This window comes from Hibiscus syriacus, unplaced genomic scaffold (genome assembly GCF_006381635.1).
Source record: "Hibiscus syriacus cultivar Baekdansim isolate YM2019G1 unplaced genomic scaffold, ASM638163v2 tig00110556_pilon, whole genome shotgun sequence".
NCBI classification, from domain to species: Eukaryota; Viridiplantae; Streptophyta; class Magnoliopsida; order Malvales; family Malvaceae; genus Hibiscus; species Hibiscus syriacus.
This window is the reverse complement of record NW_024062779.1, coordinates 5,297,378-5,321,921: the sequence shown is the minus strand read 5'-3', so window position 1 is coordinate 5,321,921 and position 24,544 is coordinate 5,297,378. Positions and strand designations below refer to the sequence as shown.

The following is a 24,544-nucleotide window of genomic DNA, read 5'->3' as shown; positions in this document are numbered from 1 at the left end:
TGCAAGCTTCAGGCGGGACTTAAAACAGATGCTTGCCAAACGGAAGAGCCCAAGCTAACTTCACCAGAATGTCCGCAACTTTATTGCACTCGCGTGGAATGTGGTAAAAAGATAACTCCCGTTCTCTGTCACAAAAGTCAATAACATGTGATAGCAGGGAATAATCTCCTTTAAGTCTCGAATTCTTAGAGACCAAAGCAATAGCCTCCTTGTTGTCCGTTTTCACTATCATCCTCCTCAACCCAAGGTCCCAAGCAACATACACTCTCTAAAATTCCCCAAACCTCCGCATCTAGAGTTGTGCAGCAACCAATTGGCTTAGCAAAACCCGACACCCATACCCCCCTGTGATCTCTAATGCCGCCGCCGCAAGTAGCTAAACTAGGATCCAACCTTTTAGAACCATCAGTATTAAGCTTGAACCACCAGACTAGTAGAGGTTTGCAACGGGCATCTGGTGATGGATTGCATTTATATTTGCCTTTGTCGTCACTCCTCGACTAGCCATTGTACACAGACGAGCATTTTCATGAAGAATACTCTTATAAGAACAGAATTCAGGCACAAAGATTGTGGCATTCCTACACTTCCAGAGGCACCAAATCACACTCAGGCTCCAAAGCCATGTGACGACACACACGTTCGTTGGAGAGCAAACTATCTTTTCTAATAAGCCATAAAAGGGACTTAACCCTTGGCAGCCCATGGTATTTTATTAAGAGCCTCTAAACGGCCTCATCTGCTTGAGCAGCAGAATGTGTGACAGATGTAAACACTCCTAGTTGAAAAATTCTTGTTCTTGTCCCATTTCCATCCGGCGATATCCGGGCCTCCATTAGGAGAGGGTGGTTCGACAGTCATAACATGGAGGAGGATCGAAAAAGGGAGCGCAGAATGCAAAAGATTCCACTCCCAGTCGCCATTGGAGTAAGCCATATCGCTGACCGTAACATGCTCCACGAATGATAGATCAAGGTTTAAACAAAATTGACTTAGAGGACTTACATCAGCCAATCAGGGATCATGCCAGAAGTTCACCCCGTTCCCATCACTGAGGGTCCAAACAAGGCCATTACGAACGTCTTCCCATACAGTACTTATGCCTTTCCATAAACGAGAGCACCCATTCTGAGCAACAGAGATCTGAAAAGGTCATTCATCTTATATTTGGGCCGGAATACTCTAGTCGAAAGTTGTCCATGCTGTGAAATAAGGCGGAAAGCGATCATCATTAATAAGGCGTCGTTTTGGTTCTGAAGCCTCCTAACGCCAAGACCACCATTAATTTCTGGCTTAACAACCTCCTCCCATTTGACAAGATGAACACCACGCTTATCAGGAGTACCTCCCCAAAGAAAACGACGAATTAGTTTCTCCATGTCGTTGCACGCTCCTTTAAGGAGTAAACATGTCTGCATAGCATAAGAAAGAAGAACTGATAAAACCGATTTCACCATCACAATTCACCCAGCAAAGGACAAGTGTTTAGCCTTTCCATCCAGACAACCTGTCACAAAGCATTTTGACGATATACTTATAAGTAACAGTAGTCATTATATTATTTTTAATAAAATAAACCAAATAGTTTTTTTCTCGAAATTTTTTTAGTCAAATATCTGTTTACGTGAGATTTTGTCCGTTGATATATAAATTATGAAAAATAGCAAATCGAATACATAATTCAAATTTTTTTAAGAAACATACCTGATATTTTTTAATCAAATCAATAAATTAACTGATCAATTATTAAATTTAAATATTTTTAACATAAAAAATCTCAATATATCATATCATAATTAAATTAAAATTTTAAATATAATATTTCATTAAAAATATTAAATAAAAAATATAATATCATCTTAGTAACTAAATTTAAGAGAGTGTCAATTTAGAACTGATTGAGTAAACTCATTGGTAAAAGAAAATATTATACGTATTAGAGATCACAAGTTCGAATAACGATATCTATATATTTATCTTAGAATGATTTCAAATTGATTTGTTCGATTCATAAAATACAATATAACATTAAAATATTATTTTGCAAATATTAAATATAATTATAATATAAATTATTTGAGTGTTATTTCAGGCAATTTTACCAAAAAAATACTCTAAACGTTAAATATTACCTATCAGACACCCTTTATCCAAATATTACCGATATGACACTCTTTCTGACAGAGCGCTAATCATGAGGCATGCCTTCGTAGGGTTTTGTCTAAGCTGGTGCCACTGTAGATGATCCGCGACTTCATGGGGTTCTATCCGAGCTAGCGCCACGGTGACAAAACATAAATAATAAAGCGCGCATTTGTTGGGAATCAGACACATGGCGGAAGATGCAGATCATAATACGCTCCTTGTAGTTAAATCTCAACTATCCCGCCTTAAATACCACCTAACTCCCCGTCCCGTCCCTTATAAATTTGTTTATTTTATTATAATCATTTAATAGTTTATTATTTTATTATATTTTATTGCACTAATTTTTTTATAACTTTTAGCAGTTATAAAATGTCATACAGGTTGCTACGTTTAGTTGAGAATCATATATTGAGCCATTTTGTCGATACGGTAATAATTTTAAATTATGTTATTTTATTTATTGTGAATGTTTTATTCATTTATTTTTTAGTATTAGTTTATATTTTAATTTGTATAATATCCGTTTAATTAGGTGAATGATTGTATATTAGATATATTTTTTCGTACGCTAAATTAGAGATATCGAGTCATGTCTGGCCATATTTAGATTAGGCTGAATTCAGTTACATAGAGAAAAAGGAAGGGCATTGTAACCTTGAATCCAACATTATTTCTACACTGATTAAGAGGTGGAGACCAGATACACACATTGTATTTTCCGTGTGGGGAGTGCACTATTATGCTGGAGGGTGTTTCCTTATATTTAGGGCTTTCGATAGATGGGGATTTTATTTCTGGTGTGGCGAATGGTGATTAACATTCTATATGTGAGAAGTATCTTGGAGGTATCTCGCCTAATTTCAACGGTGGTCAAATATTGTTATCATGGTTGGCTAGATTATTTTTACAGTTGAGCGATGATTGTTCCGATCAACAAACTTAAATATGTTGAAAACATTTTAATATTTCGATATAACAAATTAAGTTAAATGAATTTTAAGATTTTCCAAAAAGGTTTTCTATGTATATTCGATATAATTATTCGAATATCAAAATATTACTCCAAATCTTTCAAATGTCATTTTTAATCCTTACTCAAGTGTAAAATTAAGTTTTAATCTTAAAATAATTTCAAAACGATTTTACAAAATATTTCAAACCATCTCAAAGCCAAAAATTTCAGATTGCTCAGAGGGAACTGATTCTCCCTGAATGGTTTGGCTCCGAGAATTCCAGTATGCTCGGAGGGAACCGATTCCCCCCTAGGGGGTACCGATTCCCCCCTGTGTAACGGTCAAAATATTTGAATTTTACACTTAGGGAACCGATTCCCCTTAAGGGGTACCGATTCCCCCTACGCTCTAAACTGTTTTATTAATTGATTTCACACTAAAACGACTATATTATCTTCATTAATGATCCCCAACGTTCAGAAGTGATTCAAGGTGTATTTAAGCAAGCTTAGAAGCCATTGATCAACAACAAGAAACATAAAGCAACTAGAATCAAGAGAGAATCAAAGAGAAAGCATCAAACCTCGAGTTTGAGCATTTCAAGCCTATTTTTCATTCAATATTCATTTTGCTTTCAAGAACACTTATTGTGCTCAATTGTATTCATTATTGAGTGTTCTTTTCTTTGTTCTAGAATTGTGCAAACAATCTACCTTGTGAGGATTTCCTTGTAAGTTTGCAAATTTGTATTGTTCTCTTTGGGAGAGAGTGTTCTGAGGGTTTGTAAGGTTACTCTTTGTCCTCAAAAGAAAGACAAATTAGTGAATTTGTGGAAAATCCTTAGTGTGGATAGCTAAGGTAGTGGACGTAGACTTTGGTTGAGAAAGTCGAACCACTCTAAATCGATGTGCAATTTCTTTCAATTTTCTGCAAAAGCTTCCACCAAAATTTTTATTGCCAATTCACCCCCTATTGGCCAATTCCGTAAATCGATTAACTCAACAATTGGTATCAGAGCCTAACTCATTTGAAGGTTTAATTGCCTCTTGAGTCGATTCGGGAAGAGTTACATCGATAATCAAAGTCATCAATGGCCTCTACTTTAAACTTCGACTCTGGTCTCGATTCGATGCCCGTCAACAAGCCTCATTTCTTCAATGGGGCTAATTATGCCTATTAGAAAAATAGGATGATGTACTTCATTCAAGCAAGTGACATGGGATCATGAAATATCGTAGAAGAAGGATACTTCAAGCCTCTCACTCATCCAAGATTATGGAGTGAATGAGAGATAAAAATGTTCCAACTCAACTCCAAAGCCATCCATATCATATTTTGTGCTCTTGGATCAGATAAATACGGAAGAGTTTCATCTTGTACAACTGCCAAAGAAATATGGGACAAACTTCAAGTCACTCATGAAGGTACCGATGAGGTAAAGAAATCTAAAATTAGTATTCTAATGCATAGCTATGAAAATTTCAGGATGAAACCAAATGAAGATATCAAAGCTATGACGGATAGATTCTCAACGATTATCAATGGTCTCAAATCATATAGAGAGATCATTTCAAATGAAAAGCTTGTGAGGAAGTTAGTCTACTCCCTCCCAAAATCGTGGCAATCAAAGAAGATGGCAATCATCGAGTCTAAGGATCTAACATCCTTAACTCTTGAAAAGCTAATCGGTTCACTCCTCACTCATGAAATGATGCTTGAAGATGAGGTGGACCTTGATAAGATTGAAGAGACACCAAAGGAGAATGAGAAGAAGAAGAAAATTGGAGTTGCTCTCAAATCCACAAAAAATGAGAGTATTTGGATGAAGATGACGAGGAAATGGCATTGTTTGCCAAACGGTTCAGAAAAATGATGAGACCTTACCGAGGAAGAAAATTCAAACGAAATGAAGGCCTCAAAAATGAACTAAAAGAGAAGGACCCGATCATTTGCTATGAATGTAAAAAGCCTGGGCATGTCAAATATGATTGCCCACAACTGAAGAGAAAGGGTCAATCAAAAATTAAGCACAAGGCTCATATGGCTACATGGAGCGATGAAGAAGATTTCGATGAAGAGGAACAAGAAGTAGCAAACTTGTGCTTGATGGCATTCGGGGAAGATTCTAAGGTAACCTCTAACTCATCTGATTTTGATGATTTATCCTATGATGAGTTATTAGAGGAATATAATGGGTTGGTTACAGATTATGAGAAATTGTTTTTAAAATATAAAAATGATGTTTCAAAATAAAAAAATGAAAATAAACTCATATCCAAAACCAACAACGATCTTGAAAGTAAAATCAAAGATTTGCAAATTAAACTAGAAGAGTTTGAAAAGAAAATTTTGGATTTGCAAAATTTACTTTCAAAGGTCAATGATGATCATCAAAAGAAAATTGATGATCTTAAAACTTCTTTTGATAAAGTTGGAACAAAACGTTTTGAAAATAGAGAAAATTTAAAATCCAACTTTGTTAGAAAAAGTTTTAAAAACTATAATCATAGAGGTCCCCAAAAAACCTCTAATAGAAAAATCGTTAGAAGTATATGGGTTCCTAAAGAGCTCATTACTACTAAATATAAGGATATCCTACATAAATGGATACCTAAGGGGACTAGGATTTTGGAAACTAATGAATATGGACCCAAAAGAATTTGGGTACCAAAAATTAGAAATTAATCTATGTTTGTAGTAAAAGGAGCATTGCTACAAGGCACGGGAAACAAATCCAAATTCATGGTACCTTGATAGTGGATGCTCAAGACACATGACCGGAAACAAAAACCGGTTCATTGAGCTTAACGCCAAAAATGGAGGAGAAGTGAATTTTGGTGATGATTCAAAAGGTCACATTGAAGGTATTGGTACTATTGGTAATACCTCTTCTATACAAATTAAGAATGTTTTATATATGAATGGATTAAAGCATAATCTATTGAGTATTAGTCAATTTTTTGATAAGGGATTCAATGTCATGTTTGATATTAATGGTTGTAAAGTCATTGACATTGCATCTAATCGGATTATGCTTGTTGGTCATAGAATATGAAACATATACATGGTGCATTTAGATTATATTAATATGATTAATTCGTGCCTAGTTGCTAAGGATGAACATGATAGTTGGTTATGGCATAGGAGACTAGGACATGCTAGTATGAGTGTTTTGCAACGGCTAACTCAAGGTAATTTAGTTCGAGGGTTGCCTAAGCTTAAATTTGATAATGATAAAATCTGTGATGCTTGTGCTAAAGGAAAACAAAAGCGAGTTTCTTTTAAATCCATTAATGACGTATCAACTAGTAGAGTATTACAATTGATCCATATAGATCTTTTTGGGCCAACTAGGACTACTAGATTGGGTAGAAAACAATATGCATTTGTCTTGATAGATGATTATTCTAGATATACTTGGGTTCTATTCTTAAGTACTAAAGATGAAGCATTAGAAAAATTCATCACGTTTTTAAAAGTAATCCAAAACGATAAAGGTTACTCTATAACTAGTGTTAAGAGTGATCATGGCACTGAATTTGAAAATCTTGGATTTACTGAGTTTTGTAATTCTAATGGTATTAGTCACAATTTTTCAGCACCTAGAACCCATCAACAAAATGGATTTGTTGAGAGGAAAAATCAAACTTTAGAAGAAATGGCTAGAACCATGCTTTGTGAAAATAATTTGCCAAAATATTTTTGGGCGGAAGCCACAAATACTGCTTGTTATGTTGTAAATAGAGTAATGATTAGGCCAATTTTAAAGAAAACTCCATATGAAATTTTCAAAAATAAAAAGCCTAACATTAGCTATTTTCATCCTTTTGGATGTAAATGTTTTGTTTTGAACAACGGTAAAGAAAACCTTGGCAAATTTGATGCTAAAAGTGATGAAGGAATTTTTCCGGGTTATTCCTTAAATTCTAAAGCTTGTCGAGTATTTAATAAAAGAACTTTAGTTGTAGAAGAGTCTATACATGTTGTTTTTTATGATAATCCCCTTCCGAGGAAGGATTCTTGTGTTAATGATGATGTAGGTATTATAAATACACATTACGTTGGAGAATCATCATCAAAAGAAGAAACGAAAGATGAGGAAACTCATGATCCCCTTGAGAATCCAACCATTGAAGAAAGGGAAATATCTTATCCAAGAGAGTACAACTATATCAATGATGGTGAGATTATAGGTGATCTATCAAAAGGGGTAACAACTCAATCTTCTCTTAGAAATATTTGTAATTATATTACATTTATTTCATGCATAGAGCCTAAAAATATTAAAGAAGCATTAAATGATGAACATTGGATTATGGCTATGCAAGAAGAATTAAATCAATTTGAGAGAAGTAAAGTATGGACATTAGTTGAAAGGCCTAGTAATAAATATACTGTAGGTACTAGATGGGTATTTAGGAATAAGCTTGATGAGAGTGGTAATATAGTGAGAAACAAGGCTAGACTTGTTGCTCAAGGGTATACTCAAGAAGAGGGCATAGACTATGATGAAACATACGCTCCCGTAGCTAGGATGGAAGCAATTAGAATGTTATTAGCATTTGCATGTTTTCATGAATTTAAATTATATCAAATGGATGTTAAAAGTGCATTTTTAAATGGTTTTATAAAGGAATAAGTGTATGTGGAACAACCTCCAGGTTTTGAAGATTCAAAATTTCCAGATCATGTTTTTAAATTGACAAAAGCGCTTTATGGTTTAAAATAAGCTCCTAGAGCTTGGTATGAAAGACTGTCAAATTTTTTAATTGAAAAAGGTTTTTCAAAAGGGAATGTTGACACTACATTGTTTTTAAAGCACAAAGGTAAAGATTTATTAGTAGTTCAAATTTATGTTGATGATATAATATTTGGTTCTACTAATGATGTTATTTGCCAAGAATTTTCTAAGCTAATGCAAAGTGAATTCGAAATGAGCATGATGGGGGAGCTCTCATTTTTCTTGGGACTCCAAATCAAGCAAAAAAAAGATGGCATCTTCATCAATCAAGCTAAATACGTCAAAGACATGCTTAAGAAGTTTGGACTGGAAAATGGCAAACCTCATGACACTCCAATGAGCTCTTCAACAAAGCTTGACTTAGATGAAGGAGGTAAATGTGTAGATGTTAAATTATATAGGTCAATGATTGGATCTCTACTTTATCTAACTGCAAGTAGACCGGACATTATGTTTAGTGTTTGCTTATGTGCTAGATTTCAATCATGCCCTAAGGAATCACATTTACTAGCTATTAAGAGAATCTTTAGATACCTTAAGGACACTCCTAGTTTAGGACTTTGGTATCATAGAGACTCTAGCTTTAGCTTGCATGCTTTTTCTGATGGGATTATGGAGGATGCAAATTAGATAGGAAAAGCACCTCCGGTACTTGCCAATTCCTTGGAAATATGTTGATTTCTTGGTTTTCAAAGAAACAAAATTGTGTTGCATTATCTACCACTGAAACCGAATACATTTCAACTGGTAGTTGTTGTGCACAAGTTTTATGGATGAAATAACAACTTTTTGATTATGGAATTGAAGTTGGTACCATTCCTATCAAGTGTGACAATACTAGTGCTATTTGTCTCACTAAAAATCCCATCCAACACTCTAGAACTAAGCACATTGAAATAAGACATCACTTCATTAGAGATCATGTCACTAAGGAAGATGTAGTTCTAGAATTTGTTGATACTTTGCACCAATTAGCGGATATCTTTACAAAACCTTTAGACAATGAAAGATTTTGGACACTTAGGAGAGAATTAGGTTTAACTGACCTATCTTCACTTAGTGTTTAAAAAAAAAATTTAGCACTTTTAAGACTAAATGAAAAATGCTAATTTTTTATTGCATTCATTGCTATTAGTTAGGGGGAGTTTATGATTCTTGATGAAAAATTACTTTTATGTTCAAATATCGTTTAAAGAATAATTTGATTGTTTGAACATGATTAATTTTCAATATATGAGTTGCCAATACCACTGGAGAAAATTAATTTAGCATTTTGTGTGTTTAAAATTGGATTTTAGCATTTTGGTGCAGAGGGAATTGATACCCCCTTGAGGGAACCGATTCCAACTTTGAAGAGGAACCGATTCCCCCCACAGGGGAATTGATACCCCCTGGGGTTCTGGTCTTATCAGGCAGAACCTCACAGTTTTGCTCAAACCCTCTCTTTTCTCTTCTCATTATCGCGTTCTCCTCCTCTACTCTCTCAAATCTCTATTTTGCCTCAAATCAACGATTTTAATCGGAATTCACTTCAAACATCATCTTCTAAACCTGCTAGCATCATTAAAATCGTGCAAACAACATCAAAATCCACTCAATCTCATCTTTCAAGGTTATCCATTCTATTCTGATTTCCTAAACCATGTCCAATCCTAAACGTGCTAGGCCATCATCTAGTCGCTCACACCGTCAACCAAATCCACCTCCAAATCCTCCTCCTATTCCTGAAATTCCAATTCCTAATCCTAATCCAGTTGATCCCAATATAACGATCCAAAACTCGTGCTTCAATCATTCTGGTCCTAGAAATCATCGTTTTTGGTATTATCAATATTTTGACTCTTACAAAATTAGAGAAGAACGTATCCTTTCTCGTCAAGCTATGTTAGATATTAATTTTAAATATCTTCCTCTTTTAGAAGAGTGGAAATTTGACAAACTCTTTTAACTTGAACCCATTGTCTACCATCAACTTGATCATATCTTCTATTCTAATGCCATTTGTGTTAAAAACCAAACTGAAACCAAAACCATAGGAGTTCATTCGTACCTCCTAGGACAATTATTATATATTGACTCGGCTTACATAGCCAATGCATTCAGATTAGATAATGATGGTATTTCAAATGAAAAGCAAATCTTAGGATCTCATTATAAAAGAAGGGATAGTGCAAGTGTCTTAGACCTTCATGAACGTTTTCTTCATCTAATGATTTCTTGGTGGTTTCGACAATCCGGAGGTCGTTATTCTACTCTTAGAGCCTTGGATCTTTGGTGGTTACATTGTTTCGAAAACATTATTAAAATAAACCTACCTCAGATCATTTTTGCTGAAATTGTTGAAACCGTAAATCTTGTTCATAACAATAAACTCTGTTCATCTCTAGTTTACGGTTGCATTTTGAGTAATCTATTTTTGAAAGCCGGACTTAGAGTGGGTCTAGATGCCTTCTTTCCTCTAAAGAAACAAATTAATCTTCTTTCTTTAACGAGGGCGGGATGGATAAAGGATAAGGAAACCGGTGAATGGGTTTGATCGTCTGAAAATACTCTGGGAGCTAGTTCTTCACGAGCTCAACCAGAAGCTGACGACGATCCCGAGCTTCAACAATTAATGTAAGACATCGATGAAGCCGAAGATGAGCCTGAACAACCTGAGGAGCAAGCACAACAAATGCATCAAATGCCTCCATATTTTCAATCTTTTATGGAGACATTCGATTTCCGATATGCTACCATGGATTCGCGCTTTACTTCTATAGAGTCCCATTTATCCACAATGGGAGCTCAACAATTAGAAATCCTCCGAGAGATGCGCACAAACAACGCTTCGATGAATGAACGTATTGATGCACTTTCACACAAGATGGCCGCTATGCGAGCTCATTTTCCTCCTCCCGATCCGGATGTTTAATTCTGCGTTTATCTTTATAACTTTGAACTAAAAGATTATTGTTTCAACATTTTGAATATTTTGGATTGTTTGATTTTGTGGATTGTTAGACTTTGGATTTGTTTGGATGTTTAAACTTATATATTGTGTGGTTAAATTTATTCATTATTGCATTATTTAAATCATGTTAGGTATATGACCAATTTTGCCATGTCACATTAATTATGAATATTGATTATTGAACTAATGGTTAACATTTCTCTTGATTGTGATCTTAGTAGCTTAAACTATATATATTCAATTGGCTATATGATTTAAAAACCTTGTTTAAAATCTTTTACAAGTCTTTTTTATTTAACAAAAAGGGGGAGAAGTGTTAAGTGTTTTAAAGGGGGAGAAGTGTTAAAGTAAGGGGGAGTAATTTTTTAAAAACGTGTCGTTTTTTATTTCAAAATCTTAAAATTACTAAAATGTTTTGTTATATCAAAAAGGGGGAGATTGTTGAAAACATTTTGATATTTCGATATAACAAATTAAGTTAAATGAATTTTAAGATTTTCCAAAAAGGTTTTCTAAGTATATTCGATATAATTATTCGAATATCAAAATATTACTCCAAATCTTTCAAATGTCATTTTTAATCCTTACTCAAGTGTAAAATTAAGTTTTAATCTTAAAATAATTTCAAAACGATTTTACAAAATATTTCAAACCATCTCAAAGCCAAAAATTCCAGATTGCTCAGAGGGAACCGATTCCCCCTGAATAGTTTGGCTCCGAGAATTCCAGTATGCTCGGAGGGAACTGATTCCCCCCCAGGGGGTACCGATTCCCCCCTGTGTAATGGTCGAAATATTTGAATTTTAAACTTAGGGAACCGATTCTCCTTAAGGGGTATCGATTCCCCCAACGCTCCAAACTGTTTTATTAATTGATTTCACACTAAAACGGCTATATTATCTTCATTAATGATCCCCAACGTTCAGAAGTGATTCAAGGCGTATTTAAGCTAGCTTAGAAGCCATTGATCAACAACAAGAAACATCAAGCAACTAGAATCAAGAGAGAATCAAAGAGAAAGCATCAAACCTCAAGTTTGAGCATTTCAAGCCTATTTTTCATTCAATATTCATTTTTCTTTCAAGAACACTTATTGTGCTCAATTGTATTCATTTTTTAGTATTATTTTCTTTGTTCTAGAATTGTGCAAACAATCTACCTTGTGAGGATTTCCTTGTAAGTTTGCAAATTTGTATTGTTCTCTTTGGGAAAGAGTGCTATCAAGAATTTGGAGTATAATTCTTGAGGGTTTGTAAGGTTACTCTTTGTCCTCAAAAGAAAGACAAATTAGTGAATTTGTGGAAAATCCTTAGTGTGGATAGCTAAGGTAGTGGACGTAGACTTTGGTTGAGAAAGTCGAACCACTCTAAATCGCTGTGCAATTTCTTTCAATTTTCTGCAAAAGCTTCCACCAAAATTTGTATTGTCAATTCACCCCCCTCTTGGCCAATTCCGTCAATAGATTAACTCAACAAAATATTTACTTGGGCTTACATATTGCAACTCATAAGAGGGATCTTGATGACTGATAAATCTCACAATCAAGTTCATTGTATGTGGTTGAGTCATCTCACAGATTTTCGAGTTATCGGCTCATTCAATTGGGCTATGCAGTTTTGGGATCTCTGTATAGAGAAATATGTTGAGCAATTGATTATCGAAAAAATGCTATCAGTGGATGTCTCATTTTTCTGCAATCATGGATGTGGCATCGCATGCCTTTTTTATATTCGATCATGAAAAACCTATTAGTCTTCTCGTTATTGTTGAGGTAATTTCAATACTGAATTTGTATATAAATAATTTTTTGAGTATATAATGAATTTTTTTATTACATTGAATTTATGGTCATCTATAATGAAAAATCACCGTGATATATCAGACGAATTTGAAGAAATTCGGTTGCTCATTGATAAAAAGGCTAGTACAAAGGTATGTATTTAGATTTTATTATTTACCTTTAATTATTGTTATATAATTAGAATATTATTTTGATAAGAATTATATATATTTGTTTTAGTTTCAATGAGCTCCTTATTCTATTGAAGAAATGAAGTGGTGCGTCTCATCTCACTTGAGTGACTCATTAAATGTATGTATGACAGTGGTTCCCCTGATATGCTATTTTATTGTCGAGCGGCATCCTATTGATCACGTGCTCCGCAAATTTGGTTTCATACAATCTATTCCTGAAGCACCTAGAACTCTCTAAAATATGCATAATATCGATAGATGGGGCAAAAAAGAAGTTAACTGGTTGATAAAGCACATCAGGTGGGTAATGATATGGGAGGATCGACGTGGACGCATTCCCTGTAGGGAGCCGATTTATATGGATCATTATTTGATTATGGATAACTATTATCAGTGGTTCAACACGAATGGAAAGTCGTTCCTACTTTCTGAGGAGATATGAGGCGAGAGCATTCATCATCATCGAGAAAAAGTCTATCGTCACAACATCATTGTCCCCCAACTCGTGGACAAAAAGTATGCGCTTTCGGCTCATCCTCAACTGTATCACCGAAACCATCACATCAACCATAAATTTATATTCCACAACCGTTTTAGATGCCACCATAGTCATTTCAGATGGCATTGCAACCGTTTTCGATGTCACCACAACCATTTCAAATGCCACTACTGCACGATTTTACGACACCTCTTGGCGGGTATACTCCCATGCTTATAGATCCAGCGTGGTCTTCATATGCTACTTATTTGGCGGGTGATGCTTCACCAGAGACACAAACACCTCCTACTCAGTTTTCGCATTCATCAATGTCGATGTTTTCGTAATTTTCACAATTTTCTATGAGCGGTGGAATGATTAGTCATACACCTCTAGGGCCCTTATTCTATGGATATGTTACATCTTCATCCGTCCCTCATCAACAAAATATAGTTGATACTGTTGTTGCTGCTGCTGCTGATGATGATGAGAATGAAGAGGAAGAGCAACTTATACGAAGAAATACTCATCGAAATAGACAACCTTCACCCTGTGGAACACATTCAAGATGCAGACATCGATAAACTTATTTTTATTTATTTTATTTCTTAATGTTTTTGTTTAATTATGGATTTTTTATTTATTTTGTTTCTTAATGTTTTTATTATTTAATTGTTTGAATTGTAATGTTTGTATTTAATATTTCTTTTTAATTATTTTTATTATTTTTATTATTTAGTTTGTAATGCTTTTATTTAATTTTCACTTGAGTAACACATTAATTAAAAGTAAACGAAAATTAAATAATACAAACTGAGGCTTCATAAACAACAATTACATCGTCGTAGCATCAACGATTACGTGATGATAAAAGAGATATACATTTTTTCCTATTGTGGCCTAGGTTTATATAATGTCCACATATTTTGTTTTCTTTGGATGTCTCTCGAATATTCATATCACAATGAATTCGAGTGGATTTTAGACGACATGATTCCCTCAATAAGAACGTATCTGTTACAATCAGAAGTTAATTCTGAACCTCATCTGGGTTTTTCTCATTACCCCCATGAGTGGAACTCAAATTCATATACCTTAAATATTTCTGAAAGTCGGTATATGGGATCCAACAAACAGTTATAGCCTTGACGAGTATAAGAGCAAGTTGCTATGACATGGGAGCATGGATACTTTAGAGCTTGAAAAGACTCACAAGCACAACACATGTCTTGTAGATTAACTCTGAATGAGTTAGCTTCAATCCTTTGAAGAGGTCGTGACATTTCGGTGACACGAAATAATTCATGTGTTTGAGAGAAGCTTGTTACAGACATTCCATTTGATGCAACAATTCTTTTTGTAGATTTGCAACTAATCTTGGGTGATAAGTATGGCTATTTTGCATCCAAGTTAGAGCTTGTCCCTCGAGCTTGGAAAAAATTGCTCCCAAATGAAAATAAGTCGTTTTAACCAAAGATGTTACTGGTAAATGAAACCCCCTTTAAGGTCGAATTGATAACCTCAGCCAAGTTAGTCATCATGTGTCCATATCGATATCCACCATCGTATGCATTTGTCCATATTTCTTTGTTGATGTGGATGATGTAATTTTACCCTTTTCTCATTTTTTTCCTCGTAAATCTTGAAGCATTGACTCAAGTGATTGAGGTAATAGTTCGTAACATGAGCGTCAAATGTAGTACTTATTGTTAAGTTCCCATAAAAAATGAAAATGGTTGAGAAATGAAATTAGGCATTGTGATATAACCATGCGTACAAGTAATCGGTGCTCATCATTCTTCTTGAACTTTCCATGATAGTTTGCAGCAAAATGTCAGATACGGTATCGATGTTGGACATAGGGTGGCTGTCACATTGAACCCAAAGACTCCATTGTTTCTTTGATCCCAGCTCTGCGATCTAAAATGACACATATTTTTCCCCTCGTGACAATATTAAGCATAAGTTTTTGAGGAAAAAGACTAAGAATTTGTATCTTTTTCTTCAACAAGGGAAAATCCAACTGGAAGAATGTTGTGATTACCATCTTGGACAATTGCTAATAATAAAACTTGATTGTATTTTCCATACAAGAATGTTCCATCAATTTGAACCACATGCTTGTAGTATTTCACAACATTAATACATTGTAGGTAAGTCCAAAAAAAAGCCGGTAAAATTGGTATCAATCACAAATCACTCAATTATTGTGGTATGCATGACAAGTTTTGAAGTCTACTATTGTCCCAGGATTCAGTCTGTGCACTACCTTAATCCAACTTGGTAGTTCCTTGTAAGATGAATCCTACTCGCCATGAAATTTTTTAATGACATTATGTTTTGCCTTCCATGTTTTTCTGTAGGAGATGGTGTACCCATACTGAGATTGTATAGCTGAAATCAACACCACAATAGCTATATGGGAGCTTGCTTTGACCATGGACATGATGGCTTAGCAGATAATGTCAGAGTCCAAGTTGGGATGATCCTGGTTGATCCCTCTAGGACAATATGTATGAGGACTTTTGTATATTATTAGTTCATTTATGTTGTTTTTCATCATCCTCTTCGATACAAGAACCATCCAGATACATTCGTTATCACATTAGACACAGTAGTAGACATACTTTTTTTATGGTTGATCGATCGACTCTAGAGTAAATAGAATTACGAATGTTGTAATTCTTAATTGCAATCATTGCTTCTTCTTTGGATGGAAACTCTATTCCGATATATAACTCACCATCATTGACTGATGAGTTAAATACGTAGTTACCAACATTAGGCATATACGCAAATTCTAATCCGTACATTATTCCATAGTCAACTTCATACATGTGTGCTGGAGGTTCCATGTGTACCGTATTTATAGGAACTTCATCTACATAATCATTGTCAGAGTCCATATTGAATTATTGTGATTCTAGCTCAACGAATAGTCCAGTCTTAGCACTATCCGCACTTGGATCACGAAGAGGTTATTCTAGTGGAGATGAGGGTTCCTCTGTGATATCGATATTTAGGTCGAACAAGCTGGTAGTTAAATGTCTTCCCCTTGAACTTAAAGGCATCGTGTCATACGGGTTTTAAACTGAGTGTTATATCGTAGACATCTTCATATTGAGGTCGAAGAAGCTCGTAGCTAAATGTCTCCCCTGAAACTTGTAAGTATCGTGTCAAATGTGTATTGAATAGATTGTTGTGTCGAGGGCATATCCATATTCAGGTCAAAGAAATTGGTAGATGAATGTATTCTCCTTTAATTGGAAGCGATGTTGCCATACGGATTGTTCGTGAAGCCACCTCAGTGGAGATCATAACAAGTTATTGATGAATGTCTCCCCATTGAACTTGATAGGATGGTACCAGGATGTAGATTTCCCATTAATGAGTTAAAATCATTACACATTACTTGAGTTGGGATGCCAACTTGATCAGCTTGTTGAGCCAACCCATAATAGGAGCATAATGACATACCACAAACTGCATACACTTCAACAAATATGGCATACATTTGTGTATCAAAGTTTGAATTTTTATTATGAGCATCAACCATCATAGCAACATCATCATCGTTGGAGAGTTCAAACGCTAAGTTAACAGAAATAGTGCAGTTGTAAATATGTACTAAAGTGAGGACAATCTTCTAGTACTTCCAACATGAATCTTCTTTGAAATTTTAGTGATCAACTCCTCAAGAGTGATGTTTCTCTTGAAGGATATTTTGTCTGCATGATTTGATGCGAAGACAACGCCAGTTTTATCTTCCTGAATTTCTCTATCATAGTAAACAATAACTGAAATATGCCTAATTAAATAAATAGTGTACAAATTAAAATATAAACTAACGTTAAAAAATAAAAAAATATAATAATTTAAATAACATAATTTAATATTGTTACTGTATCGACAAAATGTCTCGAGATATGATATCGCCTTCCATTTTACAATCGCAAAAAATAATAATAAAATAATTAGTATAATAAAACTTGGTCAAATATTAAATATAAAATAAATATAATATAATAAAAAATAATTTTATATTCTAAAAACTATAACAAAAATCATTTAGCATGATAAAATGAAGAATGTGAAAGTAATTTTGGTGTGATTTGATGTTTGGATTTAAGGTATTTACAGGGGAAGAGAATAAATGAATAACCGAGAGAGTTAAAGTTTATGTAATAATAAAGTGTGCAATAATTTAAAGTGAATAATGGAAGTCACGTCTCATGATTCTAACCTTCCTTGCATATGTCAGATTTCCTAGCGAACGCGCGCTTTATGATATGCGCCTTTGCTACGCGACACTAGTTCGAACAGAACCCACGAAGGCATGCTTCATGATCTCACTTTTTTACCGTAGTGTTAACCTCAACAAAATCATGTGAGTGCACACCTCATGACTAGTATTTTGTTAGAAAAGGACTAGATTAATAATTTTTAGAGAAAAGATGTCTGACAGTAAATATTTCGTTGTTAGAGTGTTATTTGGATAATATTGTCACTATTTCAAATACTCAAATAATCGATCAACACAAAGTATCTGAGTGCTGTTCTCCGTCTCGTTATTACCGACATTTACATCGATTCACCATCCAGTCAAGACCCCCCGCCAAAAAAAAAAAAGTGAAAAAACAAAGGAAAAGCCAAGAGAAATTAACCTACCAGCCAAAAGAAAACTGCAGCAAAACGACTGGTAGGCAGCAGCAAAACAATTCTTCTTCTCGTAATCTAGTCTTTCCCAAAATTCGAAAACCCTAGACTCCGTTTGTTTCATTTATTTGGGTACGGTAAACCATAATGTCGTCCGATTCCAGCTCATCTTCCTCTGTCTCTGATGGTTTCGCTGACCCTAATTCTGATCCCAAACTGATCGATGAACAGTTCGATTCGTTGACATTGAACGAACCGGTCCAATTAGAACCTAATCGTCGTGAAAACGGGAATGAAATCGCCGATGGATCGTTGAATCCGGAGAGAAGCAACATCGTCGCTGAAGATGACGGTCGATTACGAGTGGAGGATCAGGAGATTTTTGGCGAAGAAGAGCTACCGAGTCCCAGCAGTAGTGGATATGCTGGTGGGAGAGGGAGTAGCAGCGCCACAAGCCCGTCGAGGATGGGTGAAGCGAGTGAAATCAATGATGATGAGATTCAAGAACTGAGGAACGATGGTTCCCTTGGTGTAATCTCCGATTCTCACGCCTCATCCTGGGTTCCCGGTAAACGCCACGTGGATGAGGTTAGCCATCTAATTTATTTCTTCATTTTTAAAATATATTGGTTTCGCTTGTAATCTGTAAATAAACTGAAATTTATAATTGGGAATGTGTGTGAAGTTTGCGATTATTCAGTATTAATTTCACTGTTTGAATGTTAATACCATTTATCTTCCATGGTCATCACTTATTTGAAAAGGAAAAAAGATATTTTAAAGAATACTTTGCAAATGGTGGCATGTTTGATTTATAAGTTAAGTACAGGATGATGCTTCAATTTCTTGGAGAAAGAGGAAGAAGCACTTCTTTATTTTGAGTAATTCCGGCAAACCAATATATTCCAGGTTAGTCACTAGTTCCTAAAAATGCCAGCATTAGAAGGTGCATAATCTGTGGAGTTTAATATGAATTAATTCTAAATAAATCCTAGTTTAATATATTTTGTATATTTTGACTTCCAGATATGGAGACGAGCACAAGCTAGCTGGTTTTTCAGCAACACTACAAGCCATTATTTCCTACGTGGAGAATGGGTACTTGGAGTTGGTTGCAACTACCTTAGTTTTTAGTAGTGATTATGGCTTTATCAAGTGCAGTTATTTGGGATACTTTCTCCTTTTTATTGATCTTTAAAGGAATTTTAACATTCCTTTCATTGCTTTTCAGGGGAGATCGTGTCAAATTAGTCAAGGCTGGGAAACACCAGGTATTGTTATATTTGCTATTTCTCTATATGAAGTTAATCAATTTTTTAATTCTTTAGCTGAGAATCTATTTTTGTTAGATTTTTTGCATTTGAACTAGTGGTTAAGTTTTGGAGCATCCCATTGAATTTTCTTCCACATGCTAATTACTCTAGAAAGAAACATTGATAAGCTGCAATAAAAAGATGTTTGAAACTTAAGCTAATTATTTTATTTTAATTAGATGTGGTGGAATCTCAAATTCTCAATCTTCAAAATGACTATTGTTATCTTCCGACAGGCATGTTACTGGCAAGTAATTATTTTTTTGAAATAAAAGTGAATGATGTGATAGCAGAATGTTTGATACTAGTTTAAAATAGGCATATGCTCACATGGAAGTTTTGCAGGTGACCTCATCAATAAATCTCAACTTCTCATAAACCGTCACCGTTTCTTTTTACTTTCAACTCTTGTAGAACCCATCTTACTTTTTTGACCAATTGAATATAATACGCATTGACATATTGCTTTGTTAGGTGGTTTTTCTTGTGAAGGGGCCAATCTATTTAGTTTGCATCAGCTGCACAGAAGAGCCCTTTGAATCATTAAAAGGACAGTTAGAGCTTATTTATGGTCAGGTATCTCTTGTCTCCCTTGCAAATCCCTACTTCTGGACAGATGAATTCGGTTGCCAGTGCCTTTTCAAGGACAGTTAGAGCGCGTATTTGGTCACTTTTTACATTTTTTGCTTACGAAGTCACCCAAAAGTACTTCTCTTACTGACACTTTTGCTTGGTTATGAAACGTTTACAGCTCATACTTATTTTAACAAAGTCAATAAATAGGTGCTTTGAGAAGAACCCTAAGTTTGATATGACACCTTTGCTTGGAGGAACGGATGCTGTCTTTTCTTCCCTCATTCACTTGTTCAGTTGGTGCGTTTTATTGGGTTTTTCTTGCATGTTCAATAATGTTGATTTTGTCCTCACATCATCCTGCCCTTGTTTTCCCTTCCCTCGTCCACTCTCGGTTGGGGGAGTTTTCTTGCATATCTAATGATGTGAATTACTTGAATTTTTACTTATGTTAAGTCAATTGTAAATTTTTTTTGGTTTTGATTGTTCAACGATTTGTCACAAATATTGGTCCTACATTCAGAACAAGGATAATATGGGCGTGTTTTTTTTTCTTTTACATTTTTGTTACTTCTATTGATGAGATGTGAATTTCAATACAATATTCCGCTCTTTTATATTCTGTTTGAATGTACCTCCTAAACATTTTTTTCCTTCTTTCAGGAACCCATCTACATTTCTTCATGCATACACTTGTCTTCCACTGGCTTATGCAACAAGGCAAGCTGCAGGTGCTATATTGCAAGATGTTGCTGATTCTGGGGTTCTATTTGCAATACTAATGTGTAAGCACAAGGTAAAACTCACTTATCCCCTTTTTACTTAATTTTCTCTGAAAGTACAAAAAAATTGTCAGTGTGACCCCCTGGTTAACTCATGTCAGGTTATCAGTCTTGTTGGTGCACAAAAAGCCTCTCTTCATCCTGATGATATGTTGCTACTTTCAAACTTTGTGTTATCATCGGAGTCATTTAGGTAAGTAGAATCAATGTTAGTAGCTTTTTAATCCCCATATATTTGTTCAAACCTAGAGCATTGGAATCCATATGCCTTGAAGCACATGGGACATCATTGTTCTGTTACAATACCTTCCCTGAGATAGTCTTTCTTGCAAGGGTAGTTGGAACCAGTAATGGCATTGGCTTGGATGGTCAGTTGGTTTATGCAGATTTCTAGTTAAATATTGTTTGGCAAATGAAGTACCTCCTTCCCATTGTATGTTATCTTGGTCTTCCTAGGACCCTAACACATAAATTGAATTTCCAGTTCAGAAACTTGTTACATCCTATAAACAATTAACATGTTTACCAGTTCTTTTGTTGTTTCATAGCCATGTGTTGAAGGTTCTTAACAGCCAATATCACAATTGATAGGCAGAAATTAATATCTTGAGAACTTAATTGAGTGCTAATTCTTTGTGCAGTTCTCTCTGAGTCTCTTCATTTATCTTTCTTCTCCTCTTCTATAATGATGTAGCAGAGTTAGCATTGTATTTATGCTGATGATTTCATGGGCTTTTTGTTCTTATGAGATCTACATGATTTATGCAGGACATCAGAATCATTCTCGCCAATTTGTTTACCAAGATATAATCCTATGGCATTTTTGTATGCTTATGTGCATTTTCTTGATGTGAGTGAAACTTGCTTCAGAATATATCGACTTTATGCATCTTTTACAACATATAATAATGTCATATTTTTCTCGATGCTGGTCATGCCTACAGCACTTGATAACAGATCTTTTTTCTTTTGACAGGTCAATACATACGTGATGCTGCTTACTACCAGTTCAGATGCCTTCTATCACCTTAAAGAATGCAGGTAAGCTATATTTTCCTAATTTGATCATGATATATTGAACTTCTGGTATGAATTATGAAATTCCTAATTTCTACATCGACTGCATATATTTAGGCTGACCCATTTCCATCATACAAGTTGGAAATATAGCCATATTAAGTAATACCTATGCATTACTGAGGAAGTACATGTTATCTTTGTATGCAAAATATTACTTTTCATTCTTCTGTTTTAGATTATTGAGAAGTTTGACTGAATTTTTATAGGATCCGCATAGAAACGGTTCTTTTGAAGTCCAACGTTCTTAGTGAAGTTCAAAGGTCAATGATAGATGGTGGAATGCGTGTTGAGGATTTGCCGGTCGATCCATTGTCTCGATCTGGACCATCTCCTCATCTAGGCAAGCAAAGCCTTGCATCAGATTCTCCTGAGAGGCCTAGGGAACCATGTATAGGATTGGGTGGTCCTGCTGGACTTTGGCATTTCATTTATCGCAGTATATACCTGGATCAATATGTATCCTCCGAGTTCTCACCACCATTTAACAGTCTCCGGCAACAGAAAAGGTAAACGTCTGAAGCTTGTACCAATTCAGTTGAAACTCCTTTCATACTGAGTACATATCATATCTTGCTTCATTGTGGTTAGTATTGGTAATTGGTTCTGTCATGCAGATTATATAGAGCTTACCAAAGACTGTATGCTTCCATGCACGATAAAGGAATTGGGCCACATAAAACTCAGTTTAGAAGAGATGCAAACTATGGTAATTCTCTCTTCCTATAACATTAGAGATGCAAACTATGGTAATTCTCTCTATAACATTAACTATATAACTAACTAACGGTTAAACGACATTGGAGGTCACTGATGTTTGAGTAATTTTTTTTCTCGTTTTCATCACTTGAAGTTTGAAAAGTTATACTATGGTCACTAATATTGATTTATCACAAAATGGTCACTAATATCGATTTATCAAAAAATGATCACTCAAGTCATTAACTCTTGTTAAATTAATGATTTGGTTTATCTAAGAAAAGGGTTAATATCTAATTTGACCCCCTGAACTAATAGTTGAGTTGTGGAGCTTTGATTTTGCCAAGATTTAGGATTTATTGATGGTTTCGTTGTCAATCTTGGAACATTTCATATAAGTAATTGAGGGCTGTTTGGTTCTTGAGAATATGTAAAGAAATGGGTATTAAATATTGGAATATTAATGTTGTTTCATTTCTTTTGTTTTGAATTTGTTTCAAAATTGCTATTTTTTCTTTATCTTGGGTTGTTTGTTAACCACAGTGAAGTGAAATTGATTCAAAACTTTTAGTTATTGAGTGCTTCGAAGTTGTACTATTTACTGAAAAGTCAACATTGTTGCAGTTTTTGTTTTCATTTTGCTGTTTGAATGTCTTTCCTGCGATTGATACTTAGATTTTTTTAATGTTATCCGATATTAAAGAACAGAGTTATGAAAAAAGTTTTTTGTTTTACAACCTTCATGGAGTTGACTTGATTACATTTTTTTGTCAGTTTTACTCTGCTGGGTCACACCGGATTTTGAATTCTATGCAGCATTTGATCCACTTGCAGACAAGGTTTGTTTCAGCATATACATCTTAATCATTTATTTGGGTTGAAAGTTCAAATCATCTTATATATACACTGAATACTTTTCTGTAAAGAAACTTTGAAGTTTCATTTATGTTATGTGCAGGCTCTAGCCATAAAGACTTGCAACCGGGTTTGTGAATGGGTAAAAGATGTGGAAAATGAGATTTTTTTGCAGGGAGCAAGCCCCTTTTCATGGTGATAAGTCAATCGTGTACTACAAATGTATTCTAGTCTTGGTGGTTGGCGCACTCAGCAACTTTTTGCCCTCCTATGTTCATGATACCCGTTGTTAGCTAGCAAATGTATGATTCACCTTTAAAGGTTCTTTTTTTCCCCTCTTTGCTCATCAATACCAGAAATAACTCATAAAGTGCCTAGGAAGATGATTACTCTGTTTTGTTCAAACTGAGGCGTATTTTGTATTAGTATGGTATGGATGGTAAATAAAGGCGACAAAAATAGTTTTTTACACGCCGGTTGTTGTAGGATTACTTTGTTCTGGTATATCTGTCATGTTTGAGCCTTTTTTTCTGTAATATGTTCTATTCCGCTCTGAAATTTCTGCTCTGCATTTCTCACGGAAATCATCTAGTGAGTGCCATCTGAATTCTGAAGTGATGTAAATTTAAGAATGCTTCAACTGATATCCTCCTATCAGTACTTCAGCATCTCAGTCATGGCTTCATTATTGTCGAGGTGAGCTTGCGAGCTGATGAGAGCTGTTACAGGTTCCTTCATCGAAACCATGAAGAAGATAAGACACAGCCGCTTTTAATGGGGCAATGGCCATCCAATGAATTGAATTTATAGGTCGGTAAACTGAATACCCACACTTTCTGCCACAATTCAGTATTGCCGAATCCAATCCATTAAACACAGTCGTTCTGACTAATGTTGAGCTACTTCATCGTTTGAACAGGCAAAGAAATCGTACACTGTATGATCCCAAGGGCACCTTATAAATAATCTCCTTGATCCCCAGAAAATGAAATTGACCAAAGTGACCTCTTGGGAAGACAATGAAGATATAAATGTTTTTTTTTTCTTTTGCTGAAAAATTCCAAACAACACAAACGCTATTCTTAGTGGTACTTATACATCAGCTGGTTCGTCTTGATATTTATTATATACCGTACTTTTAAAGTTTTTCCTTTTTATATAACCTGCAAAGGGTGTGATATATAGATATAGGGATTGGGGGCATCGAGTATGTTTATTGCCCGAGGAATAACCACCAAAGCAGACAGAATGGGGTACGCATGATTGGACTGAATGAGGCCCAAAAGATGTTAAGGAAGCAGTGGCATTATTTATTTGATAAAGCAATGGGTCATGCGGAAAA

General features: G+C 34.9%; 1 protein-coding gene across 1 annotated transcript; it reads left to right on the top strand.

Moving 5' to 3' along the window:
• Positions 1-17,922: 17,922 nt before the first annotated feature.
• LOC120131903 (vacuolar fusion protein MON1 homolog) lies at positions 17,923-23,534 on the top strand. Its single transcript, XM_039148774.1, has 14 exons — positions 17,923-18,491; positions 18,733-18,812; positions 18,930-19,001; positions 19,135-19,174; positions 19,691-19,792; positions 19,968-20,089; positions 20,453-20,585; positions 20,673-20,764; positions 21,340-21,421; positions 21,548-21,612; positions 21,858-22,157; positions 22,266-22,357; positions 23,122-23,186; positions 23,306-23,534. The coding sequence occupies exons 1-14, from the start codon at positions 18,051-18,053 to the stop codon at positions 23,399-23,401; spliced, it is 1,782 nt and encodes a 593-aa protein (XP_039004705.1). The 5' UTR covers positions 17,923-18,050; the 3' UTR covers positions 23,402-23,534.
• Positions 23,535-24,544: the final 1,010 nt, after the last annotated feature.

Bases quoted from the DNA above. Each gene is read 5' to 3' on its own strand.
- LOC120131903 (XM_039148774.1), top strand. From the start codon at position 18,051: ATGTCGTCCGATTCCAGCTCATCTTCCTCTGTCTCTGATGGTTTCGCT. The intron at 19,002-19,134 runs GTACTTGGAGTT...ATTGCTTTTCAG, and splicing joins ATTTCCTACGTGGAGAATGG to GGGAGATCGTGTCAAATTAG. The intron at 19,175-19,690 runs GTATTGTTATAT...TTGCTTTGTTAG, and splicing joins TCAAGGCTGGGAAACACCAG to GTGGTTTTTCTTGTGAAGGG.